The 26,124-nt window shown below is 45.6% G+C and overlaps 1 protein-coding gene across 1 annotated transcript; it reads right to left on the bottom strand.

Annotated features, from left to right (window-relative positions):
* Window positions 1-8,473: 8,473 nt before the first annotated feature.
* LOC130255399 (histamine N-methyltransferase A-like) lies at window positions 8,474-25,161 on the bottom strand. Its single transcript, XM_056496028.1, has 7 exons — window positions 25,043-25,161; window positions 22,045-22,332; window positions 21,123-21,175; window positions 17,442-17,549; window positions 14,009-14,139; window positions 13,406-13,499; window positions 8,474-9,686 (listed from the first exon to the last, which is right to left on the bottom strand). The coding sequence occupies exons 1-7, from the start codon at window positions 25,114-25,116 to the stop codon at window positions 9,331-9,333; spliced, it is 1,104 nt and encodes a 367-aa protein (XP_056352003.1). The 5' UTR covers window positions 25,117-25,161; the 3' UTR covers window positions 8,474-9,330.
* Between the last annotated feature and the right edge of the window lie 963 nt (window positions 25,162-26,124).

Raw genomic sequence — 26,124 nt, 5'->3', positions numbered from 1 at the left:
TGTTAATGCTGTTGGTACAATCAGATTTTTTTAAGGTGCACACTCACCAAATTTCCTTTCCAGGCATTCTAAGCTTGTTTTGAATGTTCTCCAAGCCCATTCCTAAAACTCACCGTGGCTGTGAGCCCACAAAGCCTTCAGCAGCCACCTCACTGGGAGCTGCCAGCTGCTGTGGTGGGTCTGGTCCATCCTTGGAGAAGGGACAAGTGCTCGGTGTGCACAGCTGCATGGCCCTCTCCTCCTGGGCATAGAGATGTCCAGTGACCAGAATAAACACCTGTGTCCTAAAAATGGTGATCTGACCCCTCTGCTCACCATTCCTCAGTGCTCCTGGCCCCAGGGCTCCTTGCTGAGCAGCTGCAGCCTGAGCTCCTGGGCTCTCCAAGGGCTTGGGCTGCAAGTGCTGCCCCAGAGCACGGCCCTGGTTAATAAACAGAGCAATGTTTGCCTGTGCATTAGGCCAGACATGTCCCCTTACCTCTACCTAGGGCAGCAAAAGCCTTGGGAAGCACTGGGGAAAAAAAAAATAGAAAAGAAGAAAAAGGAAGAAACCTTCCTATTTTAGGTTGTTTTAATTGCTTTTCATGCTTTTCATAACAGCTGACAGGAAACTCTTCCTGAAAGTGCTGCTTCCCTTCTCACACCTGTTCTGGGAAGACCTGGAATTCTCAGCCTTTGCTGCACCACAGTCCAGTCACAGCATCAGCTTTGCTGCTCCTGTGGTTCCCTCTCAAGCTCATAATTCATGTCTCCTCTGTGTGTTTCTTTCTTTATTTTTCTGTCTGCAAAAGAAACTGACCCCCTCCATGCATTGTTAGTGGGAACATCCTGCCACTTATCCATGAGAAACTGAATTACAGCAAGAACATTGAAATAAATAAAGCAGCCTTGGAGCATAAATGGGAGTGTGGTTGTCCAGAGGCTGAGCTTCCAACCTCTGGGCTTTGAAATGGGCTCTTAAAAGGAGACCCTGTGTTTGTTTTTGTTTATTAACACAATTTCCCCTTGGGGCGCACACTCTGGCTGTGGCTCAGGGGTGAGCTGTAGCTGAGATAATCAAGTGCAGGGATGTAATTAGCAAGGATGGAAGGGCTGCTGTGGGCAGATGGGAGCTGAATAGGCTGTGCCTGTTGTGAGACAGACTTTGCTGTGTATTGGCCTGGGAGTCCAAAGCAATGTGTGATGGATGACCTTACAGTGGGATTAGCCATTTGAACACTAAACCATGGCATCTGCAGCCCCTGCCTGCACACAGGGCAGTTGTACCCTCTCCATAAATCATCCCAGAATGAGGTTTCCCTCAGTAATCTGGGTTAACCTTTCCTGCTGTGGGGGCTACCCAAAGTTCAAATCAGCTGCTCAGCTGCTTGGCCTGAGGTTCACCTGCAAGGAAAGAAACTCCAGATTTCTTTGGCCATCATCCTTTGCCTTCCAGCAGAGCCCAATTTCTTCCTTAGGGCAAGTGCTGTCTTCAGGCACAGCCTCAGAACCTCTGCAAGGCAAGAGGAAGAGTAGCCAGGACCTGTAGGACACAGGAATACTTCAAAGTCTGTGCTGAAAACCTGTCTCTGGCAGAGTATGAGATTTTAGTTGTACTTTTTTCAATCCTGTTTTTTTACCCCCCCAGACCATTACCTGGTGCAGGGTTACAGCAGCCCATGAGTACCTGAGTATTTATCTCACAGTTTGCCCTCTGCCCTGGCAGTACACCCATTTCACCTCACATATTTCTGCAAAGATCCCCAACCAGTAATAGATCCTGATGGAAATATTCTGTGTCTGCTGACTCTCAAGGTTTCTCAAGCTTTTTTTTTTTTTTTTTTTTTTTTTTTTTTTTTTTTTTTTTCCCAGAAAGCTCTAATTTCCAGCACTCTTAGCACCCATTTTCACATGGCAAATCCAGGAGTGCCTGTTTCTTACACACATATAGCCAAAAGCCTTTTATTCAGAGTATCTTTAAGAGCATTACACTAATTCACCACTGCCTGTGTCTTCCCTGGGACTTCTAGGAGAAGTCACCCAGCTGCCATGGGTCAGCTCCTCTTTCAGGATCTGTAGATCTGAGCAACAGCATCCATGGGGCCACTGCTGTCAGCAGACTCATCCATGATCACTGATCCACATTTGGATCACATCCTTACAGCCCTCTTCTCTAAACAATGCTCTATTCTCCACATTAAAATAAAAATTGTTATTTGTACAACAGATGCACCTAAAACACCCACCAAGATGAAGACTCAGTTGTGTAGGCACTACAAAGACAAGCAGTAATCCCCCAAAGAACTGTTTAAGTAAGGGACTGATATTTTATTTCTCCTGGAAAGACTGGTCACAGTGAATATTTAAAATCTATTTTTATTCAGGGAAAATTGTTGGGTGTTCACTCCTTGCAGTTCTTGATAGCACACATAAAGCACTAAACACAAAAGGTGTGTGTGAGTCTGCAGCTCCAGCCTCGGGTAGAAAACATGTGCATGTCCTGCCAGTCCATGGACTCCTAAGCAGAAATTTCTGCCTGAATCAGGAAAAGGATGGGCTGGACACTGCCCCTCACTTAAAACACCCACCCCACAGTGGAAATGTGACCACAACAGGTTCTACAGAGAGGAGCCATGCCAAACCCCTGCCATAAAAGCATATTTCTGACTGCCTGCTGCTGCACTCCCTTCATGGATGTGCCCAAAACAATCTCTTTTGGAGCAGTTCAAGTCCCAGCCTTGCTTCAGTGCACTTTGAAGCAGTTTGTTCTAAGCCAGTCATGTTCACTATCCTAATCTGACATGAAGCCTGATGGAAAAATCTGTGATCGATTATAGCAGAGGGACAAAGAGATATGAGAGGAAAGCAATGCACAAGAACAGATATCAATCACTGGTTTGCAACGAGCTGAGGAAGGGAGCTGGTGATAGTCCTGAATGTGAAGGCAGTGTAGCACATCTTTCTGCTGTTGTAGGTAAACACTCCCAGCTGCACACTGTTTGTCTTACAAACAGGTAAGAAAAGTGGATTTTGAAGTATGGATTTTGTTGGAAGAGGACAAAATAAACTATTGGTTTGTTACCTTGAAAACGGTGTAGCATGTAATGAGTGTTTGCAGCAGTTTCACAGCTGCTTATTACTCTTCTTTTTAAGCTTCTGAGTGCTGAGGGGTTTTTTGTTCAGATTTACACTTTTTAATTGATTGAATGTGAAATATATGATGGAACAAATTTGTATTGAATAAGAAATAGCAGACACAATCAACAAACTTTAATGTTGAGTTAGCTTTTTTCTCCTTGCTGGGCAAGATCATACTTCAAAGCAAATTAAAAATGTGAAGCCAAATCCTGATTGCAATGCAGGCAACAGAAATCTTCCTGTCAGCCTCAATAAAAGCAGGTGTAAGTTTTCAGTATTAGTTCAGTCCATCCAATTCACATGTCTTTCTGTCTTTATCTAATCTAATACATGGTTGTGAGATAAATTACAGAAGGGTATGATAAATTGCATTGCTATTCATTTTTGGCAAGATCACCTATACACTGGCCACCAATTCATCTCCGCCAGGATCCCCTGTAACCCACGGGATCCTTGAAGCAGCCTCCAAATACTGTCATTTCATTTTCCTCTAAGAAAACAAAGAGATTATATCTGCTGGCAAATAGCCTACTTACCCTCACCAAAATAAATGATACCTCACTGTGACCTCTGTAAAGCCATGGTTATAAAAGTATCAAAATGTATTTATAGCATTAAGAGTCACAAAGGTATTAGGTCTCTCTATTGTGTTTGAGTGGAAAACTATGAAAGGTTTGAGATTGAGCGATTTCAAAATGGGAAAGGGTGGCATGGTTTAGGTTTAGAGATTTCAAAGAGTGTTTAATTTGTTTAATTCTGTTTTCACTGGGTTTTGGGGTTGTTTGCCCAGATAATACAAACAAAACACACAACATTGAGTAAGAAATCTGCAATACATTGCAACAATTTTTTTTCTGGTCCTTTTATTAGAGCTGTTCACCACTCTTGAACAAAGCCCCATCCTGATTCACACCAGTACCACACACTCACATATCTCTGCTGGGTACCATTCACATCCATCTGCGAGTTCAAAGAGCAATTGCTTCACATTGAAGCAAAAAGGGGAGACATCTTCTCTCCCCTTACACCCATCAGACCCATCCCTGCCTTTCACATGGACTCAGCACCAGGACACTGTCACACAAAGCTCTCACCCTCAGTGCCACCACCAGTGTGAGCTGCTGGATGTGCCAGGCTTCACCCTGAGCCACCCCCACGTGCCAGCCCACTGTCCCACCACTCTCCTGCCAAGGAATGGGGAAGCTGATTAGTTTTGGCTGGACACATGTCAGTGCCCGTGCCCCTGCTCAGTACCAGCCCAGGAAATTGCTTTCTGCTCCCAGCATTTGACTGCCAGCTTCCTCCTCCTCATCCTGCCATCAGTCTCTGGGAAATGGTGCCATGGACAATCCAACAGCTGCTGAATTGCACCCAGGAGACCACTTACCACTGAGGTGCAGCAAAGTGATTCTGCATACCAAGATTTTAAAGAAATTTGGGGCATTGTGAGATGAAGGACATTATTGATGTGAAAAGAAAATTATCATCTTTACTTCAGAATCTGTTATCCACACGTGGAAATAGTACTTAAAAACAGAGCATGTGTTGCAGGATGATGTGAAAACCTGGCCTGGTGAGAGGTAAAGTTTTCCTGATTATTTCAGGGAGATGAAGGCTTCATCCTGCACTATTTGGGAGCTGTTGAGGCATAATGGTTACGTCCAGCTAATTGGATGCATTGCTATAGGCACTTGAGAAATGTGATAGACAGATGCATTCAGCTAGAGAGATATCCCTTGGTGCACAGAGCTGAAGTCAATTAGGGAGTTAAATTGTGAAAGATTTGACCTGATGTCATTTATTTCTTGAGTCATAATTAACACTTAAAGTTCAACTCTATAGCAATTTTCTTTTAATAACACTTAAAACCCATATAGAGCTGAAAGAATTGCACAGACATGATGAAGGATGACTTGAGTGCATGCCTGAATTTCTGTGTTAGTAATTAATCCTCAAAACACCTTTGTGAGCCCTATGGGGAGAATCATTTCTCTCCAGTTTCTGCTTTGAAGAGAAGCAGGGTTTGCCCAGTGGCTCCCCAAAGTCTCTGGCACCTGGAGATAAGGACAGAAGCTCTTTCAGGTGCTAAACCAGAAAATGCTCAGCTCATCCCATCTCCCTTCTTTTTGTCTTGCTGAATTTTTTAATTTTACCACAATCTTTAGAAATATCATGGACAAATTACTTGTCAAATGGCCTGGGCTTTCCAATTAAAATCTGTGCAAATGCAGAACCTAAAAATCTGTCACAAACACAGCTTCTGGCTCAAAGGTTTTCATATGGATGAAATATGAATCTCACTGGGGAAAGAAAGACTCTCTGAGAGTGAGACCTTGTAAGATGGGATTCAGCTTGCTGCAGATTTTTATGGTCAAGTTATAACTGCCTGTAAAGCAGGGGCAAAATGGAAGTGCTGACAAAACTTTTAAACTGCAACAGTGGAAATGGCGCTGCAATAATTTATAATCTACAGGCAGCTTTGGATTTATTATCACAATGACAAATGCACTGTCATTGTTAATAGGATATTTCCCAGCAAGGACTTCTTGTTATGCAAGCCAGGTTCACTATGTCATGCAGCATGATAGCAATAAAGTCTACAAGAATTTGTAATGAACTTCAATTACTAATAGATTATGGTTAATGGGAAATATGTGCAGTAAAGATATGGGTTTTTATATGCACCTTCTGGTACTCTACAAGGCAATGATTTATGCTACAATTTCTGTTAACATTCTCCAGTATGAAAAAAAAAAGCCTAAATTGGTGGAAAGCCACTCCATCCATAACAAATAGTTAAGATAATTTTGCACATCATGTAAATGAAGATGTAAAATTAGATATTAATCCGTTTCATTTTAGCATTTGTATTTTTATTAAAAATGAAGACTTTGCCCTACTGTGTAATGACATTAAAAATGCTATCATGGGCTGCAAGCATGAATTACCCCAGTGCAGGAATGGTGACAGCAGCCGAGCTGTGAGTGCATTTGTTCAATTTGCTGTGGTAATTAACGGAGCAGTGAGAATATTTTTCCATGTATGATTTAAAGCCACAGCCCTGAAGCTGCCTGGGCAGATGTGTTTGATGTGGAGGGATGTGTGCAGGAAGCCTGGGCTCTTTGAGGGGGGCAGCCTTTTCCTCCCCCTTTGTGGTCCCCCAGCCTTTGAGGCATCACTGCCAAGCTGTGCCTCTCTCATGGACATCAGGCAAACCTCCCTCGGGAATTCCTTTGGGAAACAATCACCTGACACAGCATCAGAGCCACAAGCTCACACTTACTTATCAGAGGGACACAGGCCCAGGTGTTTGCCTGTTGTTTCAAAAGACTCCCTTCCTCCTCCTCCTCCCTACTTCCCTCCTTCCAGCTTTTTTCTGCTGTACCTGCATTAGAATCTGTGTATTCCAGGTTTATGTGCTCATGAAATGAAAAGAAAAAGGAATGTCTCCCAATTTAAAAACAAGCACTGCTCAGAGCCATCTTTGAGACAAACACAGAGATGCAATATTGAGGATTGCATTTACCCAGGGTCACATTTCATATGTAAACCATATATTTAACCAGAAAGGGGCACCCATGCATGAAGAGCTTTCAGGATCATTTCTGGTATTTTAATACAGGTATCCTGAAGCCCAACATGATCCAATCAGTATTGTGCTGGTTTAATACCATTGCTCTCAATCAACCTGTGTGGAAAGCCTACAAATCATTTTTTAGGGGTGCAAGCCAGGAAAATTTGGGATTGGGGTTTGACCTTTTTACAAGATTTTTAGTGAGAGCATAAAGGGAATGGCATCAAACTGACAGAGGGCAGGTTTAGATTAGAGATTAAGAAGTTCCTAAGGGTTTTGAGGCCCTGGCACAGACTGCTGTGCAAATCCCAGTCCACGGACAAACTGTACTTCCCACCCCTGCTGTGGAAAGCAGTGTCTCACTGTACAATTAAGGATCATTATCACATGAAAATGTGGTTCTCCACTCTATTAGGAAATTGTTTGAGAGGTTTACAAAATGACCTTCAGTTTTTATGTTAAAATGAGCATAAAATTGTGCTCCCCCACATTCATTTCCTTCTAAATAATACTTAGAGTACTTGTTTCTTGAAAATTTCTGAGTGTGTTACAAATTTAAAATTAAAACTAATTTATCCCTTAAGGGTGCTCTGACAATTCAGTTTTCTCCCAGCCCCTTAACACAAGCTGTTGTAAGATACAGAATGGAGTTTACTGTATTTCCCCCCCCCCCCCCCAGTTTTTAATGAAATTCTCCTCAGAAGCAAAACAGGGGAAGAAGCTCTCTGTGCATTCACACAGAATATTTGTGTGTTTGTGTGTGAGTGCATGGTCAAATTCTCCTCTCTTCTCTCCAGATCAGCTCTGCTCCTTCTTGTCTTTCCAGCTCTCTCACATTTTCAGAACAAGTCTCCTCCAAAACTGCTAAAACCCCTTTTTCTCATTTTGTTGTTTCTTTTTTTTTTTTTTTAAGTCTGATAGACAATAAAACAGCAGGATCTTCAAGGGCATCTCATTGCTGGGTTTTGTTGCTGTATTAGTGTTTTTTTTGTTTTGTTCTGGCATTTCTGTGGCTCCCTAAGACATCTCACCCCTGACAGGGTTGATGTGGCAATATTCAGCAGTCACCTGCTTTGCAAGCACCATTTAGAAAAGGTCACTGACAGCCCAAAAGAGCCACGAAAATAAATGTAACTTTAATTTGTTTCCCATTAGAAATGTGTGCAGCAATCTGTTCTAATGACAGATTTTCTTTCTTTCCTGCTCTGGTGTGAGACCACAGCAGCTCACAGATATACTGAGGTCTTCTAATGCAGGAGCTCTAGAATCCACCAGAATTAATATTTGAGCACCAGGAGAAGTTTATGTTACAAATAACTTGCCCTAAAATAAATATGAACAGCTATTACACCCAATATGATCTCTTGAAATCACTTCAAATCATTAATAATCTATATTGCATCAGAAATGTGTGTGCAAAAATAAAACACAAATCCTTGCAGCTAAAGTATTACCTAAAGTAAACCATTTCAACACTGAATCAAATTATTTCAATGGCAGAAATCACACCTGTCTCAGGGGATAAATTGAGTATTCAGGCTGTTAAATCCATTCAAGCGACTCTATTGTATCCCACTATGTATTGTGCCTTGTAGAGAGAAAACAGTTCTGAAAACTATAAAATCATTTAGCAAAACAAATGCATCAACCACAACAGCTTCATATGGAGAAGAGGCTGAGGAGGTGAAACCCCTTCTTGCTGAAGACCCTGTAGAGTGAACAGATTTATCTGACACAATGCCATTGAAAATGAAAAAAAAAAAAATAATGCTACCGGAACAGTCATTTTAGTATCAGAGTTTATTTTTAAATTTTTATTGTTACAAAACTCCCAGGCCAGGGGAAAGCTGGGACCAGAAGCATTATGTGGTTAATTAAAAATTTAAAATCAAAAGTTTTGTGTGACTGCAAAAGCTGATTCCTAACAAAGACTCTGCATCAGGACTCACCACTGGAATCCCCCTCTCCAGGACAGTCGTTACCAACCCTTAACCATCTTCCCTTTCTCCCCTCTTGTATTGCCACTATGGACCTGGCACACAAACAGCTCTGCAGGTCACAAAGTAAAAACACAGAAAGGGGAGGCAGTGCCATGAAATGGAGATGGCTGCAGAGGCAGGAGCAGGCAGCCACTGACCATGCAGGCCACTTTCACAGTAGCTGCATTGTGAGATCCTGAAGCCACAAGCTCAAGAATTCCCATCAAAGACCCACCCAATGGTTGGTCATTCTGAGCCTGCACTCCTGCCAGCTGCACCAAGAAATTGCAATTTGTTTATTTGAGCTGTAGAGAGTTGTTGAATGAAGATGGTGGAACCATGTGTAGTTCTGGGTTATTCCTTAGGAAATGGTTGGGTTTCTGCAGTGCCTGAGTGGATGGTCTGAGTTATAGCTGATTACACAACATCTGTATGATAAAGCACAATTTACTGCCTACTGAGTTGCACATTCATAGATTAGTGTAGAATTAATCAAGTATTAAAGCTCGCTTAAAACAACAGATGTTAATACTGATTTCTTAACAAGCTCCAAAAATTATTATCAGTGCTGAAGTAAATTAAGCCATTTATAAAAGATAAAAAATGCATTTCAGCTGTTAACATTTTCTATCTCTGCTTTGGATCAAGATCATGGTTAACTCATGGCTCAATCACTATTACACCCAGGCTGCTGTTGAAAAACACCTTCCCATCTCTGCTTTCACTGCACCCAGGCTTTCTTAGCTCTTCCATTACCTGACGTTTTAGCTCAGGAGGGGCATTTTTAGTAAAGTCAATTGTTTCTGTCAGGAAATCCAGCAAGAGCTCCCCATCTCTGTCCCCTTCAATGAAGCAGCTCGTTATGTCCAGCTGGGATGGGAGCTCGTAGACCTGGTACTTCATCCCAGCTGAATCCAGCATCCTTGGCAAATCACCAGAGGAAATAAAAGAGCAAAAACCCTCCAAAGGGAAGGAGGATGCATGCTTCCTCCACAGCGTTTCCCAGCCGCTCTTTCCTAAGAGATAAACCACCAGAAAAACACTCAGAGTTAGGAAAAACGCTATTTGAAAGCAGTTTTGATTGTCTGGGTTTTTTAGCAGCATTGAAAGTGGGATTTTTCCAGAGCTGTCCCGGGGCACGGTGCTGCCTCCCTGCTCCTGTTCTCAGCTTTGGGGGCTGCAGGAGAGGGTGGGCACCGACCCCGGAGCTCCAGCACCCTCCTTGAGCCTCCAGCTGAGCCCACAGCAGCTCACACTTGTGTGCCTCTTCTCCAGAGACATTTTGTAAAGCAAACCAGCTGGGTAAGTTCAAAAGTCCCCAAATATATCTTCACATCTTTATTTTCCCCCAGCCTGGATCTTTGATTCGCTATTTCTACTGTAAATCATTTTTTGAAGGATTACTTAGACTGAACAGGACAAATATAACTTTGAGCCTAATGAGCATCTCTTGAAAGTTACAACAATCATTTTCTCTAGCTACTAAAACCAGTTACTCGTGGTTTTGCAGTTGCTTTGTCTCCAAAGAGTTACTTATAGTCAAATAAACAGTTTGGTGTTTAGGAGAGAGGCTACAATATTTTCGTTCACCTGGTGGAAATTGAATGCAGAGCGCTAATTGCAGGAAATGTGCTGGTGTCAGTGTTGTGTGACTCAGTGCCATCTCTGAGCAGACAATTATCCCCTACCTGAACGCAGCATTAGGATAATGGCTCTCGGAAGGCTCAGCATATGGCTCTGCTTTTGTTTGCGAGGTGGTGGCAGCGCATCCCCATCCCTGCACACCCTGCTCCCGGGGCGGGAGGATCATCCCCATCCCTGCACATCCTGCTCCCGGGCAGGGGGATCATTCCCATCCCTGTTCTTCCATCCTGCTCCCGGGGCGGGAGGATCATCCCCATCCCTGCACATCCTGCTCCCGGGCAGGGGGATCATCCCCAGCCCTGTCCTTCCATCCTGCTCCCGGGGCAGGGGGATCATCCCCATCCCTGCACATCCTGCTCCCGGGCAGGGGGATCATCCCCATCCCTGCACATCCTGCTCCCGGGGCGGGGGGATCATCCCCATCCCTGTCCTTCCATCCTGCTCCCGGGGCAGAAGGATCATCCCCATCCCTGCACATCCTGCTCCCGGGGCGGGGGGATCATCCCCATCCCTGCACATCCTGCTCCCGGGCAGGGGGATCATCCCCATCCCTGTCCTTCCATCCTGCTCCCGGGGCAGGGGGATCATCCCCATCCCTGCACATCCTGCTCCCGGGGCAGAAGGATCATCCCCATCCCTGCACATCCTGCTCCCGGGGCGGGGGGATCATCCCCATCCCTGCACATCCTGCTCCCGGGCAGGGGGATCATCCCCATCCCTGTTCTTCCGTCCTGCTCCCGGGGCAGGGGGATCATCCCCATCCCTGCACATCTTGCTCCCGGGCAGGGGGATCATCCCCATCCCTGCACATCCTGCTCCCGGGCAGGGGGATCATCCCCATCCCTGTTCTTCCATCCTGCTCCCGGGGCGGGGGGATCATCCCCATCCCTGTTCTTCCATCCTGCTCCCGGGCAGGGGGATCATCCCCATCCCTGTTCTTCCATCCTGCTCCCGGGGCAGGAGGATCATCCCCAGCCCTGTCCTTCCATCCTGCTCCCGGGGCGGGGGGATCATCCCCATCCCTGCACACCCTGCTCCCGGGCAGGGGGATCATCCCCATCCCTGTCCTTCCATCCTGCTCCCGGGGCAGGGGGATCATCCCCATCCCTGTTCTTCCATCCTGCTCCCGGGGCAGGGGGATCATCCCCATCCCTGTTCTTCCATCCTGCTCCCGGGGCAGGGGGATCATCCCCATCCCTGTTCTTCCATCCTGCTCCCGGGGCAGGGGGATCATCCCCATCCCTGCACATCCTGCTCCCGGGGCAGGGGGATCATCCCCATCCCTGCACACCCTGCTCCCGGGCAGGGGGATCATCCCCATCCTTGCACACCCTGCTCCCGGGGCAGGGGGGATCATCCCCATCCCTGTTCTTCCATCCTGCTCCCGGGGCAGGGGGATCATCCCCATCCCTGCACATCCTGCTCCCGGGGCAGGGGGATCATCCCCATCCCTGCCATCCTGCTCCCGGGGCAGGGGGTTCAGTCCCAGGAGTATCATCCCCATCCCTGCACATCCTGCTCCCGGGCAGGGGGATCATCCCCATCCCTGTCCTTCCATCCTGCTCCCGGGCAGGAGGATCATCCCCATCCCTGTCCTTCCATCCTGCTCCCGGGGCAGGGGGATCATCCCCATCCCTGTCCTTCCATCCTGCTCCCGGGGCAGGGGGGCCAGCAGCCTCCCCGAGTGACCCCAGCCCTGTCCTGCCACCAGCCCTGCTCCAGGCTGGCCTTTCATTAACACACCGTGCCGTGTTTGCATGAGATGACATTACCTTTTGTGAAATGAGCTCTGTTCTGATCCTCTTTCAGTCACTCCTTTTGCTTCAGCGCTCATTTTCATGGCACTGCTTCCTTCCCTCTCTATTCACTTGCATTCCTTAAGGTTGTCCCCTTCCTTTCCTCTCTGCTATTCCGAGTCCTGCTCCTCTCTCCCATTTTTTTGTTGCCCCCAGCAATTTCTGTTCCATCAGAAAATACAGAGTCATCTGGCCCAGAGAGGACTTCAAATACTTTTCATGAACTCAGAACTTTAATCATTTTAATTTTGAATAGGCACACATTATTTCCTGTATTCACATTTTATGAATATCCAAAGGGACAGGTTAAGCAACTGGAAAAGAGTTTTAATTAACTGTGTGCAGGTAATCAGCAATAGTTTGATATTATGATCTATTCTTGTTCAGCCAAAGAATATGAACAGGTTATTTAAAAATCATTTAAAATACAGATTTCTTGTTGTAAACTGCTTTGAAAACACTTCAGACCAAAAACATTTGGGGATGAAAAGTAGCTGAATAAATTCAGGTCAGAAGTGTCACTTCATAGTGGATCCTTCATAAACAAAATTAAAAGGAACTTCATCACGTTTGCAGATGATGAGAAATTAAGCTTAAACCTCTGAACAAATAATGCTTAACATACCTTTCAGAGTTGTTAGATGTGGCTGTTTACACAGCTGAAATTTCCATAGCTTTTGAGGTAAATTAAAGGCATTCTAGAGTTGAATTAGACTCTACCATCACACTGTCTCTGGCATACCTTGCCCACAGTATTAAAAAGTTGTCATTCACTCTGCTCCAACATTTTCCTGCTGGATTGACCACAGAGCATTTCTGAGATCTGAAACAGCCTGAGAACGCTGTTTTGTCCCCAGAATGATGACATTAAGGAAATGGGCAGTTGGAAAAGAAAATGAACCATATGTGCTCCAACACCTGCTGCATGGCACCCCCGAGCCCTGCCAGAGCCGTTTGCTTAATGCCACAAGTGTCTGGGAGAGAGAAAGGCAGTGCCCAGCCTGGAGAGCCTTTTCCAGCAGGGCTCCTGTGGGTGGGAGCTGCAGGATGGAGCCTCTCCTGCTGCAGGGCCCCTGCTGCATCCATCACTGCACAGGCTGTGGGACGGGGAAGGGCACAGAAAGGTGTTTTGTGCCCATGGCATTGGGGGTTTGGGCTCATAAATCCTTTTTCTTACAAGCATGAGAGCACAGACAGTGTGCAGGTTTCAGGGGATGGCCTGTGCTGCACTCAGGAACCCCAAGGGTCCCCACAGCCCTTTCCTGACTGAGCAGGGCTGGTGGAGCAGCTCTCACCTGACACCAGGATGATGAGGAGCTTCCCCTGCGATTCCAGGAGGCTGTGGAAATACCGGAGGGTCGCTGGGATATCCTTCACATAATACAGCATCTGGAAAGAGCAGAGGTGCTTAGAGATGCACAGGGCCATGCTGGGGCTATTGTTAAAGGAGCCAAGAGGGGGCAATCCTGACAGCAAGGCAGGGACAATGAGGCACCTTGGGAAGGGGTGGGCAGTGGGCTCACACTGCAGCACGGGGCTGTGCCTGCTCTCTGGCACTGCCAGCACTGACTCATGTTCATTCAGCAACCTGAGATAAAGAGGTTTGCCTTCCTTCAGTGAACTTGGAAATACAAAGGCAATTTCATGGAGAGGACAATGAGCTTTTGAAGACACTAGCTAAAATGCATTCTTAGTTGACTGCCACCCACAGCCTGGTTAATAGGACTACTGCGCTCAAAGCTGCTTTTCATTTTTGCAGTTCATTTATGCAAAAGCACTTCAAATTACTGGGAAGTAAACTCACCTTTCTTCCCCTACAAGTGGATAATGAGGTCACATACTTCATGCATACTTTCAACAGCTGAGTCTGACAACATTTACTTTGCAGAGACTCTTACCTGGATCATGTGAATGAAGTCCCATTTTTTAGTCTTCTTTTCTGCATTCATTCGACTTTCATATTCATTAGCTGTCTCCTTGTGCCAGGTAAACTTTATGTTCTCGAGGTTTGATGCCTGAGCCACATGCTCTAAAGTAGAGGAGAAGGCAGGACTGAGTTATCTCAATTGCAAATATGAGGCTGATTTCTGCTTAGAGCTTTAATACATCCAAAAGCCATATTTAGGTAGAGAGTTTTGGTGCCAGTTCAACACAAGAGTGGAATATCTAAAACCTGAGCCCATATGTGAGGGGAAGGCTGTAGAGGGCTTTATAGGTCAAAATCTTAAGAGACTCTGATGCTTCTCCCTTTGCTCCCTCATTTGGGCTCCTCTGGTGCTTACCTGAGATAAAAATAAAAAGTAATTTTTTCCCCATGATTGGCTCAAGCTGAATTAAAGGATGTTGACTGGGATGAATTGTTATGAGAGCACAAGCAGCACATTTCATGGTGAACAGGAGGACTGATGGCCACTCATGTGCCACACAAAACCCACATGGCTGAGCAGGAGTCAGGCCATGGTGCAGGATTTTCCCCAAATAAAAACAGGTGCTCAAGGATGGATCAAAGCAAGGGTTTCTTGAGAAGAGTTAAAAGGTTGAGAAGGACAGAGAAAGTGAATATCTTCTTCTAAATGTGTGTAACTGGGGTGGTAGGAGAGAGAAGGAGCTTTGCTCCAAAAACAAGGACCCATCTCTTGGCATTCAGCTGCTTCTGTGTTAAAACAGTTTTTTAGAAGCCCACAGTTCTGACCAACTGCTTCAGGCAAAATGGATGACAGGGTTTTAAAGCAAAGAGCTTTAAGGAGTGACACATGGCATGTCTTCAGACCTCAACACAATGCACACAGCAACTGAGGAAAACAGAAATTTGGAGAAGTAGATTCAAAAAATAACTTACACTGAGGGCCTGGCTCATTGCTGCATTTCCTTTGTTTTTATGGGAGCAAAACTGAGAGATAATTTCATAACGTGGGTGGTGCTGGAACACTGATGTCCATCTGCTGGCATATGGAGCTCATCCCACTGCCTGTGCTCGGGATTGCTCCGGGCCCTGGTGCAGCTCCTGTGCTTCCCTGGAGGCAGCATCCATTTCAAACTTACATGGCCCAGAGGCAGGCTGAGCCTTGGCTATAGAGCACATGCTGAGAGCAGCACGGCTTGCCAGGACCAGTGCCCTGCACAGTAACCACAGCATTTCTCCTTGGGCAGATGAGAAATGCTCCATCAGTGCTTATCTCCTCTCCTGAGGCTGGAGATGGGGCACCCCTTTCAGATGCTGCCACTGTCACTCTGAGAGCTTCCATTTATCAGCCAGTGGCCCCAGCACTGGCAGCTCAGATTTAATTTGCTGTCCTAAACTCAGGAGCAGCTCCTCTCCCCTCACCAATAATCTGGGGCAATCTGGTTCAGGTTAATTGTGGCTCTGTCTGTCAGGAGGAGCTGGGAAGAAAACTGAATTGCTTTCCAGGCTGGGCCTTTGAAGTCCAGATTCTAGGAAGTGCAAATTCATTATGGGATTATGGTAAATTTCTGCCTAAATATTCATCTGAAGCCAGTATGAAAAGCTCTCCTACCTTTCCCCCTGGGTTCACCCCAGATTCTTTCCCCAGTCAGAAGCTGGTTGTGTGCCATCAAAACTGGGCTGCCTGCAGCGGTGCACTGGTGATGCAGCTCAGCTGTGGGGCCACCAAAACTCCAACCATGGCCACCGAGGGATTCCATTCCATTCCAGGAATGACAGAGCCACAGCCTGTCCATGAGGATTTGGGAAAAGCCTCCCTCACATGCTACAGCCTAAGAGAAACCTGAGTTTGTCATCACTGAGCATCCCAGCAGGGAGTTTCTCTCGTGAGCTTGGCTTCCCCTTCCCATGGAGAAAGCATTTGGTGAGGCAGAAAACATAACTACTGAATTCTCAGAGGTGAGGATAATGTTTCTAATTCTCTACAGAAAACCTTAGGCCTCAGAAACCTAATTAATGGTAGCTACTGGGGACATGATTAATTACCAAATAAGAGAGTTTAAAGAAAGAAATTCAGATGAATATTTCATTCCTAGTTTAGCATAAAACTTAAAATAAGGACAACATTTTATATTTTCTTTAACTTTCTTCTGGAAAGAAACTCACTGCAGTAGGATAGGACTGCCAGTTAATTGGTGGTAGCTGTGGGACCACTGGGAAGGTTCAGAGCAAATCCAGTCCAGTGTAGCCCAGACAGGACAGAAATTGTTTGTTTAAGTGCACAAACTCTCTTATAAACAGAGAAGTTGCTGTGTTGCCCACCCTTCACCATTTCAGCCTGCAGCAATGTAAAAGCTCTGGGGATTTTGTGCAAGGCATCTTTTAAAAGATCAGGGCTGTGTTAAATTGAGAAAGATATAAAAAATTAAGTTTTTCCTGGGAGCCTTTGGTGTTTCCAGTGATTCTGAGCCACCTCACTGTAGGGAGAAGGGGATTGTTGCTTTTTTTTCCTTTGACTTCCACAAGCTGATTCTCACTGGGAATGCTTCATTTTAAAGGACTTAAGCAAGAGCAAGATTGGAGATTAACAGTGTGGTGTTACAGCCTGGTGTTTACTATGGTTTGGAGCATTTCCAGCCAGAGCTGGACCAGGTTCATCCATTCAGCTCTGGGCCAGGTGTGCTCTGCTCAGGGCTGGTGTCACCTCCACCTCCATCACCTGCCAGGTGGATCCTGGCTAATCCAGGAATAATCAAACTGTGCCTTGCTACTTGATGCTCACTTTGTAAGACAATTTGATCAAAGTACCCTCTTTAACACTCAATCCTCCTCGGAAAATGTTTAGTTTTCCCTCATGAATGCTGCTCAGACCTTTGGGCTGGGGGAAGGAAAGGAGCTCTGAGCCCCAGAGCACACAGCAAAATCTTTCCTATCACTCCTGCTTTCCTCTCCATGTTTTCTAATTCAAATCCTGGTAACTAATTTAGTGCCCCACTGTGAGGTTTAGATATTTGTTGGAAACGATTTTTAAGATGTGAGAGAATTACCATGAGACACTAAAATTTTTCCTTTGATGCTGAGGAAGGATCCTGATTCAACACAAGTTGAAGTAGAAAAACTTCCTGAAACGCAGGGATTTCACCCCATTCCCATAAAATCACCCATCAGTTCCCAGTTGTTTTGCTTTTAAAGTCTGTCTAGCCAAGCATTTGCCATGCAGAGCTCTTTGCAGTGTGAGAGACTAAGATTTTAATGAGAATGAATATTGTTGAGAAGCAATTATTGCATAAAAGCAAGAAATTTTGAATTTTTTAGCTTTTAAGCCACAGTTCTGACAAGAAGCCATTTGAGCATAGGGTCATTCACTTTTCAACACATTTTAATGCACCTAAATTAATGTAAATATAATTTATTTAATGTAAAAATACCTTTGTACTTGGAGATTTGGCTAGCACTTGGCTCTATCACTTCATTGTTGATGGTGACCCCGGGATATCTGGCTCGTATTTTTGAGAGGATCTGCAAGTCCATCTCTCCTAAAGAGGCAGGAGACACAAAGCAGAGAATGAAAACAAAGCTCAGGCAAAGGAAATCTCCCCCACCATCACATCCCCAGCTGGGCAGATTGATTTCTGCCATGTATGTGCAGATGCATCTCACAGGTCCAAGCAGCATCTTTGTACTCTCAGCTGAAGATTGAGCTCTAGGATTTGAGAGAAATGTAAATATCAGTCCCAGCTCTCTTCATTTCTCCTCTCCCAAGGAGAAATGGCACCACCAGCACCAAGGGGAAACCAGGCACAGTCATTCTTCACCTTTTTTTTCTGGGCATGGTCTAACCTGGAGGGGGAGATCCCACACAACTCTCACAGTGCCAGTTCTGATGGTTCCAAACTTGGCAGGATTTCTTAGGAGTCAATAGGAGCATTTTTAGCCAGGCACCTCACTGCCTACAAGGTCATGTGGGGGAGGGAAAGGGAAAATGTGTTTACACTGGAATCAGAGACAATATTCATATCTGTTTGTCTTTAGTGTGCTGTGACTTTTGCCAAAAGAATGATGAATAGAGCACATACCATTTGTGTTTAGCTAACCTCTGTTTACAGAACACCCCAGAGATGACTGCACTTCATGCTTTTGTTGAGGAAAAGTTCTCTCTAAACACTGCTCAGGCCAGCTGTAATTATTTTATTGATAGGTGTACTGGTAGATCCAAGATTTCCAAATTTAAAAATAGGTCCATCATTCTCAGCCATCTCACCCCATCTGCAATGAAGGAAACTCAGGGGATGATATTTCTGACTGAGGCATGGGTCCAGGAACAATATCCTGCTGGCTTGCTCAACTTTCTCCAGCCTCTGCTTATTGTGCTTGGATAGATTTAGGTGGAAAAAATAATAGCAGAATAAATTAAGGTAAGAAAGAGTGAAACAGAGGGTTACTACAGTACATAACAGATCCAGGGGTCATGTTACATGTAAATATTGAGCTTTGTCCTGGAACTTTTACTTGTGCTTGCACAAAAGTCCATGTTATGAAATTCCCTACAAGTGAACAAAGTTTTGTACTGAATGGAAGGCCACCCAGCAAAGTTATGGAATGAAAAACCACCCTGATGGCCGGACAGGCCCTTGCTGGGGGGCAGTGGAAGGAGGACCTGCACAGCCTCTGTCCCCCTTAGCATTTTCAGAGCCCCTGGACTCCCACCACTGCAGCATTAGCTCCATCTGCAGAATGGTTGAGGAACAAAAGGAAAACACAAAAATTGCTCATTTGTGCCCAGAGGATGTAATATGCAAAGTGAGGAAGAGATGCATTTTTTCAGACTTATGTGTCTTTCTTAAAGCATCCAGCAGCACCAACATTCTCAAGGCATCTCTGGAAGCATGTTGTTTGAGGGAGAGAAATTGAATTTCTTAGGGAGCAGAAATAGCTGCAGCTTTGCTATTGCTGCAAGCCCTGCATTCTGTAGTCTGCCATGGTAAAATTTGGGAACACAGAATTTGTAATGAACTACTAGCAGTAGTTGGATTTTGGTTGCTTTGCCAACTTTCCATTAAATGATTTAATCCTTTGAAAAGGTTGTGCAGGTCCTGATTAAAAAAAATAATAATTTTGTATTTCCATATGCAGATAGGTTAATACATTCCCTTCCAGTCTTGTGTGGCCAAATCACCCTTGTACTGTTTTTAACCAAAAAACCCTCCCCTTTGATTCATAATTTAATCCACAGCCTTAACTGACTTCACTTTTCTCTTTTATATGCAAACAAGTGTCCTGAGGCATTTTACAGTCAGATTGGTGGCAGCTTGCATTATCAACAATTTGGCAATTAGGCTATCCGAATTATTTAAACTCTCCAACACAATTACCTTTTAAAGGCTACCACTATGTTCACCATTAAGTTTCTAATTAAACATTTTACGTAACGGGATAGTTTATGGCCCAGTTGCTACTTTATAGCAGCACTGATGACTTTTATGGCTTCTAAAGGTGCAGAGTGCAGCGTGCTGGAGCTTGAATTTAATAAGGCAGAGGCTGCAGAGAAGGCAGGCATGGGGATGGGATGGGATCAATGGGATGGGATGGGATGGGATGGGATGGGATGGGATGGGATGGGATGGGATGGGATGGGATGGGATGGGATGGGATGGGATGGGATGGGATGGGATGGGATTGGGATGGGATGGGATGGGATGGGAATGGGATGGGATGGGAATGGGATGGGATGGGATGGGGATGGGATGGGATGGGAATGGGATGGGATGGGATGGGATGGGATGGGATGGGATGGGATGGGATTGGGATGGGATGGGATGGGATGGGATGGGATGGGATGGGATGGGATGGGATGGGATGGGATGGGATGGGATGGATGGTGCAGTTGATGGGTTCCTCTCTCCCCAGGTGGAAAAGCAGAGAGGAAACCCTTTCCATCACTGCCCTCCCTCACCAGCCAGAATCCCCTGGAGGGATTTGGGAATCAGCTCCCTCCTGGCCTCACAACCACCCGTGCTCAGAACAAACCAGTGAGCAGATGGGGTTGGGTGATTTGGGGATCTTCACATCACAAGGTGACTTTTGCCTGTCCATTATTGATTGATGGCAAGCTGGACTGTCTCTGGCCAGGCAGTGTAGTACCACACTAAGTAAAGTGTTCCTTTTAAAGACATTGCTCTTTATTTCTTTCTCCTTTTTTTTGGAAAGCAATGTTCCTGCTCTGTGACACTCTGTTTTATAACCAATGCCCACCATTTACATACAATTACTGTATGGAGGAGAGACTGACAAGCTGAGGTTAGTCTTTGGTGATGGTATGAGTACAGCATTTAAACCAGATTAACTGTTCATATAAAATTTAAGTGTGGTGGCTTAATGGGCAGAGAAGGAAACATAGGTTTTAATTATGGGGGCACTTAAGCAAGAATTTAATGAAAAGAAACCACTTGGTCTTTACTGTTATTGTATTACCATTCAGTGAACATCAGATAAAAGAGTTATTATTTGTGATTTCTTCTAGATTTCTTCTGCAGCTTATGCTCAGCTCCAGTGTTTTGGGGGCACAGTAGCTCCAGGCGGAGCTTGTACTCTGGTGTCAGTCAGAAAATACAGGCAAAGCAGAGCTCAGCCATGGGTCTTACAAAGCAGTGTTATATAGAGTAATCACCTCAATAAAGTTACAGGAGAGAATAGTTGCAATGCAGGTAAAAAATGCAATATTCTGAGGAATCTAGGATATAAGTTTGTTTGGGGTTGGGGTGGGTTTGGGTTTTTTTATGTTTTATTTTGGTTTTGTTTTTTTTGTTTGGTTTTTTTATGGTTTTTTGGGGAAAATGCCCTATGGAGCAGTTCAAGCTTCTCTCTGCCTTTGAGAACTGGTGGTGTAGAAGGGAGTTATTTTGTGGAGGACAGAGGAATAAGAGTGGGGAGGCACAAGCTGTTTTCAGATGATGTGGTCACACACCAACTAACAACACCTGTCCCCTGGAGCTGACTTATCAAGGAAAGACGTATTTCCCATTCTGCTCCTTTTGAAATTTTTAGTCCTTTATTCTTTAAAAAAAAAAAAAAAAAGGAAAAAAAAAATCAGTATTGAAGTCCATACATACCTGCTCCACTCCCAACGCCTAGAACATTGATTGTAGACTTCCCATTTCCAATACTGAAAAACATTAGTTATACATTTTAGGAGAGCTGCCCAGTAGAAAGGACTCCATGCATGATGTGAGACTGGAGATCCCATTATGACTAAAACTTGCAGGGCAAAACCCAAATGTAATGTGTGTGTACACAGGCACACCCTGAAGCGGGCAGGAGGGATCAGATTCAGAACTCTTCTCTTTGGATATTCATGATTTCCAATTATTCTGGCAATTTGTAGAGATGCCATTTTGCTTATATTGTGAGGGAATACAAGCAGAAGCAAGTTCACACTTCTCTGTGTCTGTGCTCAGAGGAACAGAGAGCCCTCTGAGTCTGGACCAGCAGCTTTAAAATTATTTGTGGAAGTTTCGCATTATGCAAAATGAGGAGGGAGAAAGGAGAGGGGAGAGTGTTGCTCCTAACACTCCTAAAATCCCTGAGTGAGGCTTTGGTGGAGCCATGAAACCCTGAGCCCTGGGAAGATCCTCCCAGAGCCAGGATTTGGTGCTGGCTGCCTGCTCCCAAGCCAGCCTGCAGAGTGAGGAGTCCAGCAAGGGGCAGGAGCACCATCCAGCCATCCTAGAGAAACCCTAGGTATTGCCTGAAAAGCTTACTTGTAAAAAGCTGCTTCCCATCAGGTTTGATGCTAGTGTGTAGCATCTGTTAGAGCATTTCAGAGCTGGTTCAGGGCCAGCTGTGCTTGTGTGCAAGGAGACAATGCAGCCTTATCTCCTCCTCCATAGGCAGCCCCAGCATCCAGCCCTGTGTGCAGATGGAATCTCCAGCCCAGCCCTGTCAGAGGCCGACAGACAGGGCAGGAATCACCAACCTGCCCCTCCCAGCAGCTCCCTGAGCCCAGCTGTCCCCAGTGTGGTCACTCAGAGTTACCTTGCTATCACCTCTGGCAGCTGCTTCTCCACGAACTGCTGCATGCTCCGGTGCTCGGTCGACCTCTCCAGGAAGACGCGGAATGCCTGCGTGTACCTGTCCAGCTCCGCCAGCAGGTTCCTCATGGCTGGTGCCATGCTGCCAGGAGGGTGCACAGGGGACAGGCTGCTCCCTGCAACTCTTCTCTCAGGGCTGCAGAAGGGACAGAAAGTGCTGGGGAGTCCAGGCTGCACCCAGACTTTGCTCCACGTCCCCGGCCCTGGCGCTGCCTCCGAGTGTTGCACAACCCTGTAAATGGATCCAAGTAGCAAAGGGTAATTTATCATCTTTAATCTGTGCAGGGCAAGTGCCAGCATTTTTTAACTGTGCTGACACAGAACTCTGTTTAAACACAGTGAAAGAGTCTTTAGATGGTTCTTAAATACAAAAAATTCCTCTCTTTTGTGGAGGCATGGAGAGGCTCCAGAGGCTGGGTCTGGATTAGAAGAAAGTGCAACACTCATCTCCAGAGATGCTGGCAGATGTCTCTATCTGCTTTTTAAATCTTTTGATGTTCTTAAAGGGAATGCTGATGGTGGGGTGAAAACAATAAGAACCTTATAAATGCACTTGATTTTTCTAGTTCTTCTGAAGATGATGGTACAATTCCCACAGGTGAAGTAGCTCATTCACCAAAGCCACGTGAGTTACTGGAATAGGTGTTACACTAAACCAAGCTTGCAGGGAACCAGGAGTGGGGAAGGCAAAGTGTGTTACCAGGGAAGTGTCAGGCTGTACCTTAAAAAGTGCACAAAGATGTCTTTGTCCTCTCTTACACTGCAGTTGAGCTCATCTCATCTTGTCCTAATTGGCAAGGAGAGAGGGGAAGCCTCTCCCTCCTCTCGGCCCCATGTTTAAGGACACACTGCATTTCCTCAGTGCCTCTTGCCATCCTCTCTGGCTTTCCTGCAGAGGTTACATCCCAGCCACCTCTTGTTATTCTTACAGCTCCCTTTGGACTGTCTCCAGCCAAACCCCATCCATGCTGAAGTGCAGCACACACCCCTCCTCACTGCTGGTTTTCCTGGCTCCCAGCACGGCTGGGATGGCTTCCCTGGCTCCAGTGAGACCCTGCACTCACCAGCATGACCACTGGAATTCAAACCATGGCCTTTTCTGCAGACTGCTTCTCTTGTCCCTTTGAATTATAAATCTGGCCTCTGTTGTGCTGAAGTCCCTCCCAGCTGCACATCAAATCACAGTCTCATCCCTCCTTCAAACCATAAACAGAAACAAAAGCCACAGGCTCAGGGCCCTGTTTGCCATCACCTCCCTTTCTGGCAGTGAGCTTCTGACAAATTTTCTAACTGTGTATCCAGTTTTCCACCCACCCTGTCTCATCAAGGCCACATCTTCCTCACTTGTTTATGAGAATGTCACACACAGTGGTGCCATCTCCTTCTCCCCTGTACACCAGCACAAAGATGGGCTTGGAACAATTTCTTCCTGGTATTTCCACATTGCCTGGCCATCATCTTAATTCTCTTTCTGCTGCATAGAGAACTATTTCTAGGGACTGTTTCTAGGGACAGCAGTCATGCTGAGCAGCTGCCCAGCTCCCTCTCCTGCCCCCTTTCCAATGACAACATCAGCTACGTGGCTTTGCCAATCTTCCTTCCCTGTCTGTGACAAAGGTGACACCCAAGTCGTGCCATGTTTTGTTTTTGCAACCCATGGGCCAAATCTCCTCACAACCCAAAGGTTCCTGCAGGAAGGGCCATGGTGAAGCTTGGTGACAATTCACCCTCTCCAGCATGTGCTGCTACCAGAGCCATTGGCAGTGGCTGAGAACTCATAATCAATTAGCAATGCCTAATTCTTTCCTTGGGGCAGTCCCAAAGACCACTGCTGACCTCTGGAGCAGATCCCAAGGTTGATTTTCCACCCATTCTGCCTCCAAGGCAGGCTGGCTTTGGTACAGTCCCTGCTCCCCACCTTCTCAGACAGCAAGGATACTTTCAAGAGAAAAAACAGCAAAATTGAGCATTTTAAAGAGTATTAATGAAAAACAAGCTGGTACAACACTAGTAACAAATAGATGGGAAAGTTTTAAAAACTTTATCAGCCTCTGACTGACAACCCCTCCTTGACCCAGATGAGCAGCACTCAAGAACCCACCAATATCTGAATTAACTTAGGGAATCCAAGTGGGAATTTTTCCAGAGATAGTAAGGAAGGAAACTCTGGACACTCCTTGGATGAGAATTACTCACTGCTAACCCCCTCTGAAAACATAATGGTATTCTGTGTTTACCCTTTCCTTTGCTATGCCTGACTCCTTGCTTTTTATTTTAAGTGCATAAGGAGGCTTTGCTGTTTGCAGTAATACATTTTTACTACCTTCAATCTCGAAAAAATATTTTGCAGTTTATAAGAGAAGATTTAGATAATCAACCCTTTTTTCTGTGTCTCCCTCTACTTCCCATTATTTAATTTGCAAACATCCCCTGCTCAGCAGTCCCTAATGAGCAGCTGAGATTCATTTCCATGTTGGGTGCAGTTCAAGGAATTTATCTCATTTCTTTCATTACCCTTTTGTCTGTCGGAATTTGCCCCGTTTATTTCATTCTGTGGGGGTTTTTTGCTGTTTAAATTGTGACCAGTTAACTTTAAAAATAAATAAAGAGAAGGAAGGAAATGATTTTTTTCTGAATTAGGCTGGCAGAAAGTTGTAAGGTAGCAATGCTCACTCGGGCATGTTCCCTCCAGTGATAATCCAAACACAACTGTGGCTCCCTGAGAAGTTTGTGGAGTTTTGAAACACGACACTTCATGCTGCTGTTACTTGATCCATCCCCTCTCTGGAGTGTAACCTGCTTTAAACTCGCCACAAAACCCTTCCAGCCCTCCCGGTGAAGCCAGCAAACAAAGGGAGCCAAAGCTGTGCTCTGTCTGCAGCGGGGTTTGGGTTTATCAGAGCAGGGGGATCCCTCTCAGGGAATCTGCTCCCAGCACTCACCTGGGCTGTCCTGGGCTGTGTGAGCGATGCTGCTGAGCTCCTGGGATGTGCTCCCAGCTCCTGTCCAGCCCCATTCCAGCCGTCCCACCCCCGGGCAGCGTCACAGGAGAGCTTCTGCTGCCCAAGGAAGGAGCAGGCAGAGTCGGAGCCTTATGTGGCAGCAGCTCCAGCCCTGCCATACCCACTCTGTCCCCAGCTGTCCCCCAGGACACGCCTGGCACGGCCACCCTGCCCTGGGAACGTCCTGTGTTGATTAGCAGGGGTGACAAATGAAGCCCTGCCAGAGGAATATAGAAAATGCAGCTCCTGACAAATTGGGAGTGATTGTCTCAGTGTGTGGCATGTGGCAATGGGCAGCATCATGCCTATAGAACCCTTCCATTATAGATAAATTTGCTTTTTTAGCTGGTTTTCTTGCCAGCAGATATTCTTCTTATCCCTTACTTTCCAGACCTTAAGCAATGGGAAACATTTCCAAGTTGTGTGCACCCACTGCAGCCCTGTGAGGAGAGGTTTTATCCCAAGGAACATAAGTATGGATAAAACCATTGATCCATGTCTGCTATCACATTGGGATTTGGTGTTCAGGGCACCACACATTTGCCCTATGTGTGCCTCAAATTATTCTTTGTTTCTCCATGTTTAGCAAGAAGGATTTCTTTTAAGTTAAATGAAGATGTTTTCCTTCTGGAGTTGGAGAAATGAACTGTTCAAGGAGAAATGAGCTGTTCACATGACAAAAGTCATGTAAAATAATACCAGTAATATTAATAACAATGCTTTCAAAGGCACAGTTACAGGGAGAATGGCTGCAGCTTGACATTTAGCTGAGTTTACTCAAATGAAGATTTCATACCAACAGTTAAAATTGTTCAGCCAGAACAACGACTGTGTGCAAAGGCAACACTCTCTGCAATTCTTTCTCTCTCTGTTCACAGCACCATTTCCTCACCAGTTTGAGGGAATGAGATAAAAAGCCCTTTACCAAGGATCCATATTATATAATTCTGTTCTTCAAGGAGTGGTGACAAATCCACACAGGCAGAATGAGGAGACCAGCAGCAGTTTTGCCCTTTCAAATC

The sequence above is a fragment of the Oenanthe melanoleuca genome, chromosome 7 (assembly GCF_029582105.1).
Source record: "Oenanthe melanoleuca isolate GR-GAL-2019-014 chromosome 7, OMel1.0, whole genome shotgun sequence".
Classification (NCBI taxonomy): domain Eukaryota; kingdom Metazoa; phylum Chordata; class Aves; order Passeriformes; family Muscicapidae; genus Oenanthe; species Oenanthe melanoleuca.
Note: the sequence above shows the minus strand (reverse complement) of the source record. Positions and strands in the feature narration are given on the sequence as shown.